At 40.4% G+C, this 19,912-nt stretch overlaps 1 protein-coding gene across 9 annotated transcripts in view; it reads left to right on the top strand.

Moving 5' to 3' along the window:
• RNLS (renalase, FAD dependent amine oxidase) overlaps positions 1-19,912 on the top strand; it is a 253,614-nt gene that overhangs the window by 175,799 nt on the left and 57,903 nt on the right. For all 9 annotated transcript variants that reach the window (XM_057308310.1, XM_044386007.3, XM_057308311.1 and 6 more), the window contains one exon: positions 19,679-19,852. In XM_057308310.1, the coding sequence (XP_057164293.1) occupies positions 19,679-19,852 (174 nt within the window). The remainder of the gene's footprint in view (positions 1-19,678; positions 19,853-19,912) is intronic.

Genomic DNA, 19,912 nt, shown 5'->3' with positions numbered 1-19,912 from the left:
AATGCTTTGCACTCAACAAACATGAGGTTATGAGATGATTTTGAGAAGTATCTTTTCTCAGCACCTGTGACAGTAAGAGACATGAGAGAATATTCTAGGCCAAGGATTGACAACTTTTTTTCAGTAAAGAGCCAGAAGTAAATAAGTTAGGCTTTGCAGGCCAAGAGTCAAAATCAAGGATAATTATGGAGGCAGTTACATAACGAGAGAGAACAAATTTCCACAGATTTTTATTGACAAAATTGAAAATGTAAGTGTAATAATGACCGAGTACAATTTTCCATAATGTAAGTCTACTGTTAAGTGAATGGAATTCTATTGTGGAGGAGGGATAACATTTCACTTAATTGGGGCTCAAAGTTAGTGTTTCCTATCATCAGCATTGATTGCACACGTCCATCTGTTAATGCTGATTCATAATGAGGCTTTACATATTTCATCTCTGAAAATGTCTTTTCCTACTGATAGGCACTGCCAAATACTGGTGTCTCATAGGTCCGTGAGCCTATGCTTGTAATTGAGCCCATTCATTGCGTGGAAGGCACTTAAAGAATTCTACTCAATTCCTATCTTGGTATTTGCTTTTTTAGCATGTCATGAAATTAATTACTTACCATGGAAGGGTAGGTGGAAACTCCTCAATTGCACAGTTAAATGGATTTGGAAATATGGAAATTTCATTTGCACTTGCATCAAGGTCCAAAAAAATACCACTGGAGCTGTCATCTGAGCTCCGAAAATATATCTGGTACACGTTTGCGTGGAAACGGAGGCCTTGCTTCTTATTCTAACTTGTGACAGCACAGGAAACGGATAAACCAGCTTGACATTTCGTGTGATTCAAACATTAGTTGTCATTGAAATGACTTCTCCTCAGTGTAAGTTTCACATTTAAGTGCTGTTTTGCCTTGTAATTTTAGGTCATATTCATTAAGAAACTATCGATTCGGCAACAAAAGCCCATTTCCAAAACCTTATAGTAGTTGACGGTGCCACATGTCATTCACAAAAATTTCAATCTTGGCCCTCAAAAAGAATCACCATCAGACTTTAGCAGTTGATCTGCAACGTGGTAGAGAGATAGGATATTCAGATTCTATTGTGACAAATACGGAATTGATGATGTTTAAGTCCACAAAAGTAAATGACACTCACATTAACACTGTTTCAACTGCACGTGATAGATTTGAATATTTTCCACAAAGCACCTGCTGGTGAAGAATACAATGAGTATCCATAGGCTTCAAATGCCTTCTAATTTTAGCTAAGTCTTTTTCTTCGGCTTGAAAACAAATACTTTTACCACCACGATCTGGAGCACATCTTAGAAGATTCCCCTTCAGATGGAACTGAATCAGTGACCTCTCAATTTCTTTGAAAATACTCCTGCCTATTGTTTTACAATGCAAACTGCTCATAGAGGCCAATTCTTCAGTCACTTCAAAGGTAGGACTGAGTCCTCAAATAATAACAACCGAGCAGTATCAGGGACAACTGTCAATACGTCAAGAGCCAAGGAAAACCACTCAAAATCGTTTGCCTTGTTCAGTTGACTAATGATGTTGCTTCTGACACTGTGAACTCTTCAAGCAACTGTCTCACTGAAAAGCCAATGGTCTTAAATAGGCTTATTTTCCCAGGACGATTTCTTTGACTGCTACAGCCAAGCACAATTTAATTTACTCCCCATTGACAAACCAGCTTTCCTTGCTTAGGAAACAAGTGAACCACTTAGAAACTCACTTCCATTGCAGCCTCATTTTGCACTTTTTATCTTCGTTACAAACAAAACAAAAACAAAAAAACAATAAACTCTGCTATGATGAGATATTCCACTTATTTTATTTTTCTGACCATTGCTTCCCTGTGAGTTGTGACGAGTGTTTAGGCCCTCTAAATCCTAGAAGACAGTATTTGTGGAGCATAGCTATGGTGTCATTCCACAGTAAATGCAATGCTTGGCCAACTAATTTGATAACAAAGTCATCCACACCCCACCATCCATGCCATGGGAAGTCTGATTTTCTCTTCTTGTTTTGACATGATGAGTATGTCATGGTACTTAAAAAAGAATTTTAGAAGATGTCCCAGGACAGCATGGCATTGAATCACAGTCCAGTTATAACTGCATCACTGTGGTTTGTGGTGTACTTACTCTCCCACACTACAGAGCGACCAGAGAGTGTATACAGTCTGTGCCTCAACCACCCTACTTTGCCTCGGTAGTAGGAAGGCGCCCAGAGACCATAAGAGAACAAATGAGCACGGCTGGTTCCAGTGAACCTGTATGTATGGATGCTACGCCTGAATGTTCTTTCATTTTCAGAATTTTATTCTTCCTTTGATGTTTTGGAATCATTTAAAAATTTTAAAAACCTTTGTCAGCTGGAGGGCCATACAACAATGGGCAGGAATCAGATATGGGCCATGGGATATAGTTTACCAAACCCTTTTCTAGGTAACTAAATATTAAAACTAATATATATAAGTATATTATATTAAAACAAATATATAACTAATATGTAAAAACTTCAATGAAAATTTTTCTAAAATAGGTAACACATGATCTACATTGTAAAACGGGCTCTGTTAGACATATGTTTATCTTTGTATTAACACAGATAGCGTAGAGTAAATATTAAGGACAAGGGCTTTGAAATTGTTCATGTGGGGCCAAGTCTTGGTCCTCCATTTGCTACTTGGTCAGGCGATTTAATATATTTAAATTTGTTTCTTCGTCCATATAAATGGGGTGGATAATTAGAATGCTTACCGAGTCATAAATAAGACAAAAGAGACTAGTATCATCATTGCTATTTAACATAAGAGAGACCTACCTATTCAAAATGTGGCCTGCACCGTCTGGCAGCGTGAGAGAATCTGAGTCAGTACTTGAACAAGAGCCTTAGGTAATCTGCATGCACATTAAAGTCTGAGACACACTGGTATAAGGAGATGCTAGCTAATGCAGTCGTGCGAAGAAAAGAAATTGAAGTTACACATTTTGGAAAGGAATAGGTAGTTTTATCATTATTTGTAAATGACATGATGGCCATCTACAAGCCAAGGGGAAAGTCAAGGGGAATCAACTGAAAACCCCTTACAACTGGTAAAGAAGTAAGGAGAAAAGAAAGCTGAAGATAAGGAATATAAAATATATTTTGATACAAATAGATATGAATACAGAAATACACAATTCAGTAGTTTTATTATACTGCATCAATGGCCAATTTGAAAATATAATATTAAAAAAACCCACTCTACCCACAAGAGTAACAGAAACAGTAAACTTAACTAGGAATAAACGTAACAAGAATTGTTTATGAGTGGATGAAGAAAACTCTGAAACTTACGGAAGGGACTAAAGGATGATCCAGATTAATAGGGAAATATACCATATTCATGTACAAGAAGACTCAATGTAATATATATGCCAGTTGGTCCCACATTAATCTACAAAGTCAAAGTGATTTTCTCAAGGCACTTGGCAAGTTGATTCTGAAATTCATCTGAGAGATGAAATGTATAAAATTGGCTAAGACGGGACGCTGACTGGCTCAGAAGGTGGAGTGTGCAACTCTTGATCTCGGGATTATGAGTTCAAGCCCCACACTGTGTTGTAGAGATTACTTAAAAATAAAATCTTCAAAAAAAATTTTTTTTAAATAAAATTGGCTAAAAATTTCAGGGGTGAAAAATAAAAGAGGCCAGGTTACTTGCCTTACCAACTATCAAGACATAACAAAAAGGTATAGAAATAAAAATAGCATTTTTATAGAAATGGTCAAACTAATCAATGGGTCAGAATTGAGTCCAGAGATAGACCTGTGTTTAAGAATTTAGTTGATAGGGGCGCCTGGGTGGTACAATGGTTCAGCGTCTGCCTTCGGCTCAGGGCGTGATCCCAGTGTTCTGGGATCAAGCCCCACATCAGGCTCCTCCACTGGGAGCCTGCTTCTTCCTCTCCCACTCCCCCTGCTTGTGTTCCCTCTCTCGCTGGCTGTCTCTATCTCTGTCAAATAAATAAATAAAAATCTTTTAAAAAAAAAGAATTTAGTTGATAAAAGAAGGATTTCAAATCAGTGGAGAATGGATTACTTAAATAAGGGCTGTAGAAACAACTGACTGTCTAGGACGCACCTGGCTGGCTCGGTTAGAGCATGTGGCTCCTGATCTTGGGGTCGTGAGTTTGAGGTAGAGTTTTACTTAATAAGAAAAACCTTAACAGCAAAAAAGAAAAGCTGACTATCCATTTTAAAAGAGTTCAATTTCCCCCACCTCATACCATATAAAATAATAAATTAAAGATGGCTTAAAGGGTTGATCATAAATAGAGATATAAAAGTACCAGAAAAAAACAGAAGTGGTTTTTTTTTTAAACTTCAATTGGGAAAGCTTTTTTTTTCAAAAGACACAAAATACCAAAATTTAAAAGGGAAAGAATTAAAAATTTTGACTACGTAAGGCTCAAATTGTTCATCACCTATCAAGCAACTGGTCGAATATATTTACAATATGTGTAACACGTATGGGATTATATGTAGAATTTATGACCAAAAGAGTAACCATGCGGATCCAAATGGGCAAAGTTTATGAACAGGCAACGCACAGAAGAAATGCAAATGGTTGGTAAACATATGAAAAGATGATCAACCTCCCATTTGTTACTGTTTTCTGTTGCACTGTGACAGATCACCCCCAAATTTAGTGACGAAACAACCATTGTATCACATCAAGAACTCTGCAGTTTAAAAATTTGGACATGTCACAATGAGGAGAGCTTATGTCTGGGGTCTCCACTGGAAAGACTCAAGAACTGGGGTCTAGTAGCTTCTGGAGGCATCTTTATGCACATGTCTGTGGGTTGAAGCTGGCAGAAGCTGGAGCTGGCGACCGGAAACCTATGTATCCTCTCAAGTGGCCTGGGATTCTTCCTAACATGGTGGCTGGATTCCAAGATTGAGCGTCCCAGGAGAACCAGGCATAATTCGTATCATTTTTTATGACTTCCCTCAAAAGTCTCATAGTGTCAGTTCTGCCTTAGGCACAAACTCTCTCAGAGTCAAGAGAAGGGGCTAGAGACCCTATCTCATGATAGCAAGGATGTAAGAAGAGAATGGTGGATGAGGGGTATTGTTCCAACTAACGGAAAAATCTACCTGCCACTCCAGTTGTCAAGAAAATGCAAGTCAAATACCTTGACACAGATCGAATAGATAATTCTTCCAGTGTCATTCATTCTTCAGAAGAAAGAGCAGGGGAAGGATAGAAAGGAAGATGAGAATAAAAAAGACACTGGGCTACATTTTATCACGCTGTTTTTCCCCAGTGTAAAAAACCAAAACAGGGACACCTGGGTGGCTCAGTCAGTTAAGCATCAGTCTTCAGCTCAGGTCATGATCTCAGGGTCCTGGGATGGGGTCCAGCATCAGGCTCTGTGCTCAGCGGGGAGCCTGCTTCTCCCTCTCCTCCCCACTCATGCTCTCTCTCTTTCTCAAATAAATAGAATCTTTTAAAAAATAAATAAAAACGACAAAACAAAGCAAAATCTTGGTCTGGGAAGAATTTCTTTTTTCTCAAAATGTTATTAGAAACTGACCATTTTATATTAGAATATGAAAAAATTATTGTGAAAAAATTATTCTGCTTAAATAGCAATGCATTTTCACATTTAAATAAACAAAAGCCAAAAATTCCCTTTCTTTAATTTAACTCGCTCTTGAACATAAAAGCATTCACTCTACTGAACATAAAAGTACATTTCTTCCCCTGTAGTAGTTACTATATAGTTGTCTTCTACTGGGGGTTGAATGAATAAGTTTCGAAGTAAATAAAAAATTGGTTTCTTGTGTGTGTGTGTGAGTGTATGAGAGATGTGGAGAATACACCTTATGTTGTATTTGAGCTTTTTAAAGAATACTTTTGAATTACTTTCAGGAAAGTAAGAAGCTCAAGTGTAGCTAATTTTGTCTGATTTTAATGAGCCATACAGATATTATTTTGTTCCAAGAGAATTTTCCGGTATAAAAGAATTCATTAAGTTTAATAAATGATTTGTAATTAATGGGTTGATACTCTGGTGAAGTGCAAGGTGTTATATTGGGTTTTTTTATGTGCTAAGTGTTAGCCTGCAGGGTAGTATTTTTACCAAGACCATTAAAACAGAGAAAAATTTTTCCAACAAGAACGTCAATTTTGGGGCACTTGGGTGGCTCTGTCAGTTAAGCATCTGCCTTTGGCTCAGGTCATGATCCCAGGGTCCTGGAATCGAATCCCACGTCGAGGTCCCTGCCCAGCAGAGGAGCCTGCTTCTCCCTGTCCTTCTGCCCCTCCCCCTGCTCCTGCTCTCTCTCTTGCTCACTCTCTCAAATAAATAAAATCTTAAAAAAAAAAAGGTTTTATGTTCTTTACCAAAGCCATCTTCATTCTTTTCATGTAACTAATGTAAATGTATGATTTTATGTGTATTTGCTGTACCTGTGATATTTATAAATGTTAATTGTGTGGTTAAGTGGCACCACAGTCTACAGCAGAGGATTCTGCATGCATCTCACACCACTGACTTGCTGTAGGTGCTGTTATGCAAACTCTTAAGCCCACCCTGATTTTGGTATCTGCCGCCACAGGAATAATGGCAGGGGCTTCGGGACTAGCAAGGAACAGTGACGAACGAGTACATGCTTTTTCCAGCCATGCTGGGGTAATAGATGGAGCTGCTTCCCCCTCAACGTCCTCTTTCTGACACTTGCAAGAGAATAGATAATTCTTTTGCAATTGCTAATAAAATACAAACACCAAGTTAGCAAATTAAAAAGTTAAATTTCTCAGAATGACATTGACTCATCTATATTGCATATCAGAAATAAATATTTTATTCGCTGCATCATTCAATTCAATTTCTCAATATGCATTATTTGAAATAGAGGTGAATTAATTTCTTTATGGGCTGCCTATTCCGATGTTCTCGTTTTGCACCACATCCCTGAATCTTTATGCGAGAGGACAAACGAGCACAGTAAAATTGGTGCTGAGGGAGAAACTAGAGCAGAAATGAGTTTCCACTCTGGCAGCTCTCAGGTGATAAACGCTCTGCTGGTAATCCATTGTTTCAAATTAGGAATGTGTATTCCCACAGAGCCAACGTTCTCATCTGCGATCCCAGTCTTGCCCACAAAAACTCATGTATCGTGACTAAAATAGACATACTTCCATTTGCTCAAATAAAATAGAGAACGGTACAATTGTTTAATGGCTAATGGACCCTGGTTATTGAGGAAATGCCAGAGGAGGACGTTGATGGGATCTTTCATGAGATTCGGAAGGGGACGTCAGGGGACTCTTCGGAGAAGGGTCCTTTCTTCCGATTTCGGTATCGACTGTGTGGCTTTGCTTATCTGTGCATCACCTACTAGGAAAGTCACTTTCCGTTAATTTTGGATCAGGATTTATTCCATCCTGCTGCGGTGGTAGTGGCCTGTGTCTCATTCCTAAGTAGAATGAAAGGGAAAGGGGAGAGGAGGCAATGGGTGATCTCACAAGAGATCTTCCTGTGACATGACAGCAGAACAGTTTGGTGAAAAGGAGGGCACGTGGGGAGGAGATGACTGGGCTTTGTGGTGGAGCAAAGCAGGTGGCCAGCGTAAGCCTTCGGGGGCATCTGAGCAGGACAGCCTGTCTGCTGCCCAAGCTGGACACGGGGGCAGGGTGGGTGGGGTGGAAGCTTGGAAAAAGAATCTACAATTGAAATCTTGAGCATGTGGGAAATCCATGACCTACCATGAAACCAGATATGTCTGAAAAGATTTCAGTAGGGGACCCAGTTATTTTACTCTAAATTTCCTTGTAATCCATGAGACCAGCTCCATTTGAGTGTCCCTAAGCAGACACAGGTGTGGAGAAAGGTCTGCTCTTTGGAATTTGCTCTTTAAGTACCGCAGTGACGAGATCCCATTTGTCATCCCATCATGGAGATCACACCCTAGCAGACGTACACGTTTACCTGCAAGCACGAGTAAACAGGTGTGTGAGGTGGGTGTGTTAGTGCAGCAAAGCCAAGGAGGAGTTTTTGTTTTGATTCTACAGCAAATGATAGAACCCTAACATAGGGTTAACATAACATAACAAGGAAGAAAGCGACTTACTATGTTTCAGGTTATAGAAGTGCTTCGGTTAATTGCTTTAGAGTTCAATTAGATGCTAACTCTGACTGATAAGAGAGACCTAGTAAAAACAGATAACTGGTAAGAAAAAATTTTAATAGAGTAAATGTTCTTTTTTTTTAAGATTTTATTTATTTGAGAGAGAGCGTGAGCAATGAGGAGGGGCAGGGGGAGAGGGAGAAGCAGACTCCCCACTGAGCAGGGAGCCTGACATGGGGCTCGATCCCAGGACCCTGAGATCATGACCTGAGCCGAAGGCAGACACTTCACCGACTGAGCCACCCAGGTGCCCCTAGAGTAAGCTTTCTGAAAAAATGGTATTTAACTAAAGTTGTGTTATAGATCAGAAGCAAATACCTTGAGACCATAAAAGCATGTCTTCCTAGAGATAAGCCAGGAAAAATTCTTTGTATTCTTCCTTCCTGGCTCTCACTTGTGAATCTCCTGTTAAAAGTTGTACCTTCCTATACCAGTTAAGGCTGTCTCGTTCATCCCTTTCCTTGTGATGGTAGCCACAGCAATCATTGCCATTGGTTTTTTGTTTTTTGGGTTTTTTTTGTTTTTGTTTTTGTCCCTACTCTGTGCCAGGTATTTTATATATCTATAATTTTTATAATAGGTAGAATATAAAATTTCCAATCTAATTCTCATAACCACCCCATAAGTGAGGTCACACCCCTTACTACTGAACAGATAAGGAAACTAAAACTCAGTGAGAGATTTACACACATCAGGATTTTTGCCCAGGCTCAGAAATGCAAGCGTTCGGCTCAGGATGACCTCTCGTCCGATTGTTGAGGTCAAACATCTGTGGTGAGGTAGAAGCCAGATGAAAAATAAGGAGAAACGAGAGAACCCGGCAGTAAAAACGTTCCGCTCAATAGCGTGCATAAAATGGAAACAAAACAGAGATAACAAAGCAAAAAGGGCAGTATTTTACTAATGTACAGAGCAGTACATGGGTATAAGAAATTTTAAAAGTATTACAAGGAAAAGGTAAGCTGATGCAAAGATGAACAATAACCGTGTTTTCTTCAGACTGCGACTTGCATTGGTGATGGGAGCGTGCTGATTTTAAAGCAAGGAAAATGCTACGGTCTTCCCCTAAATGAAGCCTGGTGCCACTTACACATTTTTTTTCCTCACGTCCAGTTTATTTGCTTTGGCTGTAGCGAAGCATTGTGGGGAGTTGTTATTATGTAAACAGAAAAGAAGCTAGCGGATTTGCCAAGTACAAGATGAACATATTTCTAGCGTCCTAGAGCTCACACCACCAGATTCTGACATTTTGCCTCAATACCCTAGATTCCAGGCCCTTGCAAACATTGCTTTCTGAGTTCTAAAACGATACAAGCTCTGAGTTGGAATAATTCTCCAAGTCATTGCCTTAGTATAAAGTAACTTTGGCCGTAAATATAAAAATAGATATCTGTAGAGAAATATGAGGTGACGTGTAATAACGTTTTTATTGTGAATTTTAGAATGACTGTATTGCTCATGAATGGCATGGCCATGATGTCATTAAATGGATAGGCTGGGAAGAGTGATTGTCAAATATGCATGATATTCTGTGACATTTTGTATCGTAGCACACATGACGCCTATGTTCATGTTCTCTCTCATCTGAAACCCAACACTTTTCCTACAAGAAGAATTACGGCACAGTAGTCTAGAAGTTGAGAATGCGTGGAAATGAGGCCAGCATTTCCAACCTTATTATTGTGGTTTTTGGACTTACTGTGTATGTTGCGCAAAGACAACACGAAAGCCAACTACATTTCTGTTCTGAAATTCCAAAAGGAGGCTCCCGAGGATAAAATGGATACTAACCAGGGTAAAATCATCTTATGTCTCAGTCCACAATCTGTCCCAGACACTGCAGAGTTGTCAGGAGGTGTTTTACAGTGACTGGCATAGGGTTGGGCACACAGTGGGCCTACAGGAAACAACGCCAGAGGGAAATGACCCCACATTCTTTCAAAACATAGCTCCAGCACAGAAAAAAAAATGTTTATTTTTCTAATCCCTGGTTAGAACTCGTTGCCATAGAAACAATTGACTCTCCTTTCAGTTTCACAGGACCTTCATCCAGATAAAGGGAAGAGTGGGTAGTGAGTTTGTAAAGCAGCAGAGACTTGGTGTGGTTGCCGGAAAGGCAGAGGCTTTATGGAAAGCCAGCTACAGGCACCTCTAGATAGCGGAATCGTCTCTTTCAAGGCCACCGGGATGGAGCCGCAGGAAGGCAGCAGAAGCAGAGAGCAGGGAGAAAACGTTGTCTCTTTAACCCGACAGATCGTCTTTATGATTTTGGAGACGGAGAGGCCTCGGGAGTGGAAATCTCTCCAGGATTGACCAGAAGGCGGGGACCAGGTTCATCACAAAGGCTGGTCCCAGTACTGCAAAGACATTTTTAGCATGAAATCTGCCCCTGGTATGGCAGGATTGCCTGTTTAATTGCAGGCGCCTAAGAACTTGCTCATGAAAGCATGCCTTGCTTATTTTTGTCCTTACTGGAAACAAAGTAAGTTCAAGTCGGGATCAATTAAGTATGGTTATACTCTAGAAACTTTAGGCATCTTTATGTTCTTTTCTTCCCTCTTTGATTCCACTTAATGCATGGATTGTTAGGGTCCCCCAAAGTTGGGGAAAGATGAGGATAAACTTCTCTTAGATACGAACCTAATTGTTCTAACATGCTTACGCTTTTTAATGCGATCTGATGAGTCCAAAAAACATCTCTGTATAACTAGATGGAATATACCTGTTAAAGTTTGGATTCATGTAATGATTAGCAGTCTCCCCGAACACATGGGTGTAAAACCAGCTTAATCCTAAATTTTTGTCAAAATATTTCTATTGGGCGCCTGGGTGGCTCAGTCGGTTAAGCATCTGCCTTCGGCTCAGGTCATGATCCCAGAGTTCCAGGATCCTCCCTGCGTCAGGCTCCCAGCCCAGCTGGAGTCTGCTTCTCCCTTTGCCCCTCCCCTTGCTTGTGCTCTCTCTCTCAAATAAAAATCTTTAAAAAAAATTCTTAAAAAATTTTTCTATCAAGTGGCCAAAAGTCCACGCAGAGAAGCCTACTTCTTTGGCACCTCTCCTTGTTATACAATTGTGGGGTGGGATTAGGATTCAGAAACTGTGATGCAGACAGACTACAGAAAGGATCACCGGGAGTGTGGCTTTTCACTCCTCTCAAAAGATAAATCTTTAAACATACAGCATCCTAAATTCACTAGCTAAAGAATTCCCCAATTTATGTTAATTTTTTAAAAACATTTTTGGTCTGAAATGCTTTTGGTATCTTTACTACTCCGTACTTTTCAAAGAAAAATTTTGGTTTTTTGATCCTCCAGTCTGACAAGTGAAGCGTATCAAGTATACTTTACCAGCCAGAGAGCTGTCTTCAACTTCGTAATATCCTGATATGCTTGAACTGTTAGGATGTTACCTCTAAAGGCTTTTTAAAAACATTCTTGTAAAGTTTAATACACACATAGACGTCAAGAACGATGGGGTTGGGTTTTTGCAATACACTGATTACATGCCTGGCACTTTGCTAAGCACTTACTATCACCTCATTTAATTTTCTTAACAATCCTTTAAGGCAGGTGCTATTATTATTCTCCTCTCACCAGATAACAGATGCTTGGAGGGATTAGCTAACTTGACCAAGGTCACATGGATAAATGTCAGAACCAGAATTCAAACCCCAATTTTTCTGACTCCAGAGGTCCCTCTCAGGATGAAAGAAATCTTTCCTCAGGGAAATCCCACATAGATATATAACTGCTAAAGGCTGTCACCGATAAACTCTAGATTTATTGCTTGCCAAAACTATTTTTGAAACTCTGCTTCCAGGCTTAATGACTTATACCTATAGAGTCCAAGGGAACATTCGGTTTATTCCAGGTGAAGTGAAACGAGACCGAGTCTGTGATGCTCTTACACAAAAGGAATGACTCATGAATGGTAAAAGTTCAAACTCTGTACTGGGCTGCTAGGAGAACTATTTATGGAAAATGGGTCTTTCAGCCCTGTTTCTATAGCCACTTTGAGTAGAGAGGAACCAGCTTATCTGGCGAAAATACTGTTGGCTTCAGGTACCCGCAGGACTAGCAGGTCTTATGTTAGGAGTTGAGTTGGTGCATAACATTTGCCCTTCTTGTGTTCAGCATAAAAGATAAAGAAGCAGTATGGAAGTGCTGAATTGTATGCCTGGAATTAAAATAAAAACTTAAGGATGCCTGGGTGGTTCAGTCGATTAAGTATCTGCCTTCAGCTCAGGTCATGATCCCAGGGTCCTGGGACCGAGTCCCGCATCAGGTTCCCAGCTCAGGGGGGAGCCTCTTTCTCCCTCTCCTTCTGCCCCTCCCCCTGCTCATGTGCACATGCTCTCTGTCTCTCAATTAAATAAAAGCTTTTCAAAAAGCAATAATAAATAAACCAAGAGCAGCTAGTATCCCCAATGCAGTGCTTAAAAACTTATAATGCAATTTTGACTTCCTAATTTCAACTGTCCCTGAGCTGAAATTCTTTATATCCATCTAGTGGCAAATCAGGAAATTAGCAATCCTCCATAATTGGCTATAAGCAACAAAACTTCTAGAAGGAGGTTAAGGCTTTGAGCACCAGCCATCACGTTGAACAGGATTTTACCATGAACTACAATATTGATAATGAATTGATAAAGAATGCCAAATGAGAGCTAGAAAGCGTCTGTTCTACTATTAACATTGAAATATATGTTGTCACGCCAAAAAGCCAGCATTAGATTAAGAGAAATACAGTGGAAAGCAGTCCTTTGTTTACCTATGAAAACACAGACCTTCTTGACCACAAGATATTCTCACTCAGCATACTCCTGGGCCCGGGGATTTGCTTTTAAGAGGTGGAGCTCTAGGGGCGCCTGGGTAGCACAGCGGTTAAGCGTCTGCCTTCATGCTCAGAGCGTGATCCCGGTGTTGTGGGATCGAGCCCCACATTGGGCTCTTCCGCTATGAGCCTGCTTCTTCCTCTCCCACTCCCCCTGCTTGTGTTCCCTCTCTCGCTGGCTGTCTCTATCTCTGTCGAATAAATAAATAAATAAATCCTTAAAAAAAAAAGAGGTGGAGCTCTACTGTCCGCAAGAACAGAACATAACATGCTTTGCTTTTAGAGGGCTTGGCTAGAAGAAACTAGAAGAAAGCATGCTTTCATAGTGTTTCAGTCACATCCCAGCAAGAAATAGATAGCAAAAAGGTTTTAACTCAGGGAATTTAAAGAAAGAGCATTTAGAACGTTGATTAGGTAAGGCCACCAGCAGAGAATATTGCGACATCTCGGGACAGTGGCAGCAGGGAGCCATCGCTGCTCCTAAGCCAGAAGAAAACATGGCATCGGATGCCCCAAGCAGGTTGGCATCACGGAAGGAGGGAGGCCTGAAAGGAACTTTAACCAACCGTAGAGGATCTCAACATTGCCAGCCACCTGGCAGGGCAGGAGGGAGAGAAGCAACCGATGTGATAACCTGTCTTCTTCCACCCTGCAGTCCGCCTCCTGCCTATGCCTCTCATTGGCCACAGCCCTTCAGAAACCAGAGCTCAAGGGAATTCGGCAATAACCCTGGGGCCTGCAGCAGAGCAGAGAAGGGCAGGGGTGGATGTGGGGGAGCAGGAATAACCAGTATGAACCAAGTTTTGGTCTCTCCATGTTTCAACAAGCAAGCAAATGAGAGAGAGAAAAGAAAACAACTGACAGATTATCCGCATAAGTATTATTATATGATACTAAGGCAGTAAACAGCACAGAGGCAAACTTTTATAAAGTGCAATAAATGGAGAACCTCTATAATATATCACCCATTAATAAAAATCCACTTCATGTTATTACATGAATAATCTAATAGACTGATTAGCAAAATAACAAAAACCGATTATTTCCAAAAGAGAAAACCCATAGACGAAGAATGTTTCGTCTCATCAGTACATAAGAAATACATGTTAAAACCAAAATAAGATGTAGTTTTCCTACTGAATTGTCAAGAAAAATAGGTAATACCTAACACGGGCGAGGACACAGGGAAATGGGTCTTTCATACACTGTTAGTGGAACTATAAGCTGGTGCAGTCTTTCTGAAAATCAATTTAACAGTAATTCCGCGTCCATTGCTCCGTCTTAAGGAAATAACCAAAAACACAGATAAAGATCAATGCACAAAGGTACACATAACAGCTTTAATTATAATAGACCAAAAAAGGAAACAAATGTCCAACATTAGTAGAAGTATTAAGTGAATCACACAGAGTCCATTCCATCATATTTTATGGGGGCGTTGAAAATCATGTTCGCAATGACTTTTTTTTGTCCTAAGGTAAACAGAAATGCAGTATGCAAAATCATATGTATAATATCAGCATGGCCATGTTTAAAGAAAAAAGTAAGGAAAATATTGCATAATTGAGACAATTATGGTGATTATTTCCCCTTTCACCTCTTTATGCCTTTGTTACTATCCAAATATGCAAATGGATGAGGATGCGCTCGTTAATATTTACTGAATGCCCACATTGTACCGTCATCGTTGGGAGGACCTGGACACACAAAGTTCTTCAGGCACAGCCCTTGCCTGAATTTGCTTACAATCTAGTGAGGTTTTTTTGTTTCTTTTCTTTCTTTTTTTTTTTTATGACCAAGAGAGCAGGGAAAGGAACAGAGGGAGAGGGACAAGTAGACCCTGTGTTGAGCACAAAGCCCGATGCGGGGCTCCATCTTAAGACCCTAATATGACCTGAGCTAAAACTAAGAGTTGGGCACTTAACCAACTGAACCACCCCGGCACCCCTCAACTTCAAAAATTAGAGAATAAGAAAGCTGTGGTTTGTTTAACTAGAGTGGTTGAGAAGTAGCATCCCATCTATTCCCCATTTGATCTCTTTCTCTCAAACCACCTTTCCAAGCCCACAGGGATCTTGGCTGCTTTATTTTCCAAATATGTCTAAAACCCTATGCCAGATAAGCCAATAAATCTTTCAGAGAGTGTAAATAAATAAAATATCTTCAAGGCTTTGGCATAGGTAAAGAGTTCTTCAATAGGACACAAACGTGCTATCTACAGATGGGAAAAAAATGGTAAATTGTATTAAAATTTAAACTCTGTTCATCAGATCACATGATTAAGAGTGAAAAGGCAAGCCACGGAGAAGAAAGTCTACAATTCACATACAAGACTCCTATCCAGAAGATGTAAAGAACTCCTACATAGCAATAAGAAAAAGACAGACAACCCAGAAGGAAATGAGCAAATGTTTGAACAGGCCATCACAGAAGGATATCCAAATAAACATGGCAGGTTTTCCAAACATGAGTCATCATGCAATGCAGAGTAAAACCACAGTGTGATATCACTACGCCCCCAAATTAAGAAAGCAGATAGGTCGTAGCAAACATGGACAAAGGTGTGAAGCAATTGAACTGTCGTCTGCTGTGGGGGGCAGGATTGGGGGGGGTGCAGATTTGCACAATTGCTTTAGAAAACATCTGGCAGGATCTGGAAAAGCTGAGTATAAAGGAACCCTGTGCTTGGGAGTCCCAGTGCTAGGTATATACCCAAGAGAAACACATAATCTGTTCTTCACATTATGTTTGTCGTCACCAAAAACTATAAGTAATCCAAATGTAGAGTGGGTAAAGAAAGAGCAGTATATACAGATACGCAAAGCCGTCCCGCAGCGGGAACTAACTACAACTGCGTACAGCAGCATCTGTAAATATCACAGGCTTATTACTGAGTGAAAGAAACCGCACACAGAGAGTACGTACCACATCATTCTGTGTATGTGACATTCTAGAACAGCTGAACCAATCTGTGGGGTTAGAATTCAAGAGTACTGATTACCCTTGGCGGGGAACGCCTGAAAAGTACAGCCGAGGTAGCTTCTGGGGTTCTGGTAATATTCTGTTTCTTCATCTAGCTGAAGGTTATACTGGTATGTTTGTATGAAAATTCATCAAGGCATGCTTTTCTGTATGAAAATTAAAAATTGCATGATATATATTTATAAATATGTATGTGCATATGTGACATACATACATACACACACGTATAAAATAGATAATGTAAATGTATTTATATACACATAGAGATATATATACACACACACATACACACAAATGTATTCCATCCAAAATGTAACCACTTCTGACACTCCTCTATGTTTTCTCCATTCTAACATGACTCCAATAGCTGTTTGCCCACTTCCTCTCTTGGAGTCTTTATCTGTGGCCAGGATAATAGTCTTTAAAACAGAGGCTGGGTAGTATCTGTCTTTGGCTCATAACCAGCAGACACTACCCATGTCAATCAGAATAAAATCCTCAGAGGGGACATAGATCCCTGACAGCCTGTATAAAACAGCCTCACCACCCAGACCTGTCATGTTTATCCCTTTATCCTGCTTCACATTTCTTTATAGTTCTTCTCACCAACTGACATACCATTGACTTGGTTATCAGTTTATAACTGGCCTCTCCCCCTCTAGAATGTGAGCTATGGTAGAGCAGAGTCCTCAGCTTTCTGTTTCATGTCCCTGATCCCTAGAACAGTGCCTGGCAATGAATGAATGAATGAATGAATGAATGAATGAATGAATGAATGAATGATGATCACCCAAAAAATAGAGGAAATAAGGGTGCCTGTATGGCTCAGTCGGTGAAGCATCTGCCTTCAGCTCAGGTCCTGATCCTGGGGTTCTGAGATGAAGCCTGTGTCTGTTCAGTGCGCAGCAGGGACTCTGCTTCTCCCCTCCCCACCCCAGGCTCATGCTCACTCTTTCTCTCCCTCTCTCTCTCTCTTTTAAATCAATAAATAAAATCTTTAAAAGATATGTAGAAGAAATAGGCAGAATATGTATGTTTAGCTTTTTTTATAGGTTAAGAAACAAGAAAATGAAATTACTTGACGTTATTCAGGAGTAGAGCTCAGGCCTGTTTCTCTCTCTCTCTCTCTGTCCTTTGTCTCCCCCATCTCCACACATCACACATCCATGCAATGTAATTGTATAACCCTGGTGGTTCAGAATTCAATGACAGTGACAGCCAGGTAAAGATTCATTATACTGGAATTCAGCATTTTTATCGAAGCCTTATTTTGTGGCAATATGGCCCTTTTGAATACATGATAGTAAAAAAACCTATCATTTTTCTTGCCAAAAATATATGTGTTTGGGACCTAGGGATGCTCCCCTAAGCATTCTGCATAAGAAAAATTTTCAAACAAAATAACACCATTTTTTTAGGCTCTGCAGCAATTCAAAATTTTCAGGCCCTGACGATGAATTGCGTATGTCCAGAAATTGAGATTGTTTCCATCAGAAGTCATACCTCCCTGTCCTCAGAGTGAACTATGGGGCTCTCGGACCAGATGAGGGTGTTTACAGTTAATAATTTCTGTGTCTGTATAGAGACTGACCATTTACCTTTTCACAGGGCCCCCCTCTGGGGTATGCCACTTGGCAGCTTGCCTAAAAACTGGCGAAAGGTGCTCATGTTGGCAGGGGGAGGAGGAGGTCCAGTTTTGTTGTCCATCTGGTTGGCCCTTCAATTTAGGTTAAAAAGAGAGAGAGAGTTTTAGGCCCCCTCGGTTACTACAAAGCTGATGACACAGTTTTGTTGCTTTGGTTTTTAATTTAAAAAATGAGAAACAGCAATAAACCCCCAAGTACACAATATGTACTCAACTGCTAGTAAGAGTCTCTTTCCCCTCCTCCCTCTCGGGAAGCAGTAAGCATCACAACAAGCTGTAACTGTAACAGCAGATTAAATAACAAAACGAACCCCAAGAGACATTGAGTATAACAAGGGCAATGTCAGATCGTTTGTTCATCAAGTAGTTCAATCCTTTAATAAGGCAGACAATGATGGTTAGAGGGAACGATGATGCCTTTACTTCTGAGTGAGTGCAAAATAACCGTTCTTGTCAGAGGAGAAAGCAATGCCAAAGTTCATTTTGAAGCTCAGACTTAACAGCTCGGGAGGGGAGAGCATGGAGTAATGAGGATGTATACGTGACTCCAGTGCGGAACTTCTGGTTTCATTGGCTGCATGACTTGGAAGCTGTGTAACCCAGGGCCAGTTCATTAACCTCTCTGAATATCGGCTTCCTAGGGGTGTAAAATAAGGATGGTAAAACACCTAATTTGCAGGGCTTTTGTGACCATCCAATGATATCTTATTCTAAAAATATTTTGTAGCCAAGAATACGCTATGATAATGTATAAGATTATTAGCATGCTTAAATAATTCATTGAATAACCTTCTTACCTTCTCCCTACCTCCTATAGCCACTTCCCTAAGGTTTAGCTAAAGTACTGCCCATCCCTGAGGTCTGCCTATCCCTCCTGTTGTAGATTAGGACAGCTTTCAATAATTACATGAAAAAATTGTATATGTTTCATATCTGAACCAGCCTGCCAAGCCTTCAGAATAGAACTGTGGCCTTCTCTGAAACCCAGATTATTAATGCTGTGCACATATGAACAAGCAATTCCCTGACACCCTTGAGGGTAGGAAGATAGATGAAGATTGAAAAGTGAGGGAAATCTCCTCCTTCCCCATCCCGGATGGAACAAATATTTTCTTCTCTGTAATAGAAAAAGTGGCTATTTGGTGAACATGTACCCTATGCCAAGCACTGTGCTACATGTTATTTGATGTGATCCTCACAACATCCTGTCCTGTGACTGCTGCCTATAGACAAGAAGACGATAGACTACTTTAGAATAAGTAACTTGACCAATGTCACATGGTGGAGTCAGAATTTGAACCCAAACTTGCCTGGTTCCTTTCCCGGTCTTTGTCCATTTGTGGATTAATGATTTACCTCCTACGTTTTAACTAACTTTGTGTGTCCGTGTTTGCCTTTCTGTTCCTTTATCCTCTCATTTTTTGGTATGCATGTAATGAGTAGGGTAGAGCCTTATGACAGAAATGCCTAAGGTGTGGTAGCCGTGCCCAAGGAATTGTCCCAATCTACTGCAAGAAAGATGACAGACAAACAAATCCTTATGTGACATGGAAGAATTTAAGAGGTCCATCAGGGATGGTGCATTAGCCTCCTCGCCTGGAACGTGCCAGTAATACTCTACTTTATCCAGCTGTTGTTAGGATAAGAGTGAAATGCCTTTATCAAGTGTTTGGCAAGGACGCTGACTCCTAGTAAGTGCTCAGTATATGGACCCTATAATGTTGCCAGATAGTCCCAGGATAATAACTGGAATCCAAAGCTGAAAAAGCAACTTGGTGCCAGATTTCGAGAGCCTCGAATGCCAGTCTAAAGAGTTTGGACCTTCAGCTTAATTAAAAACAATTGTGCCAAGGTCAGTAATTAGAGCTGATGCTGTGTTGCACTACCTTTCAAAATTCATCATGAGTGAGACGGAGTTAAGGGGCACAGTTGGAACTGGTTTAGAGCACTTTTATATTTGATGCACTAAAAGGAAAGATGATATTTTCAAGTTTAATGCTCTGTACTTTTTCTTCCACAGTAATTAGTGAATGCCAAAGGCGGCAACTGGAGTCTGTGAGCTACTCTTCTCGCTACGCTCTGGGCCTCTTTTATGAAGCTGGCACGAAGATTGATGTCCCCTGGGCTGGGCAGTACATCACCAGTAATCCCTGCATACGCTTCATCTCCATTGATAATAAGAAACGCAATATAGGTCAGTACCCCCATTATTTCCCTTAAATACAGTAACAATGGTGGGTGTAGATCATGAAAA

The sequence above is a fragment of the Ursus arctos genome, unplaced genomic scaffold (genome assembly GCF_023065955.2).
Source record: "Ursus arctos isolate Adak ecotype North America unplaced genomic scaffold, UrsArc2.0 scaffold_7, whole genome shotgun sequence".
In the NCBI taxonomy this organism is placed as follows: Eukaryota; Metazoa; Chordata; class Mammalia; order Carnivora; family Ursidae; genus Ursus; species Ursus arctos.
The sequence above is the reverse complement of the archived record's forward strand: the minus strand, read 5'-3'. Positions and strand labels throughout refer to the sequence as shown.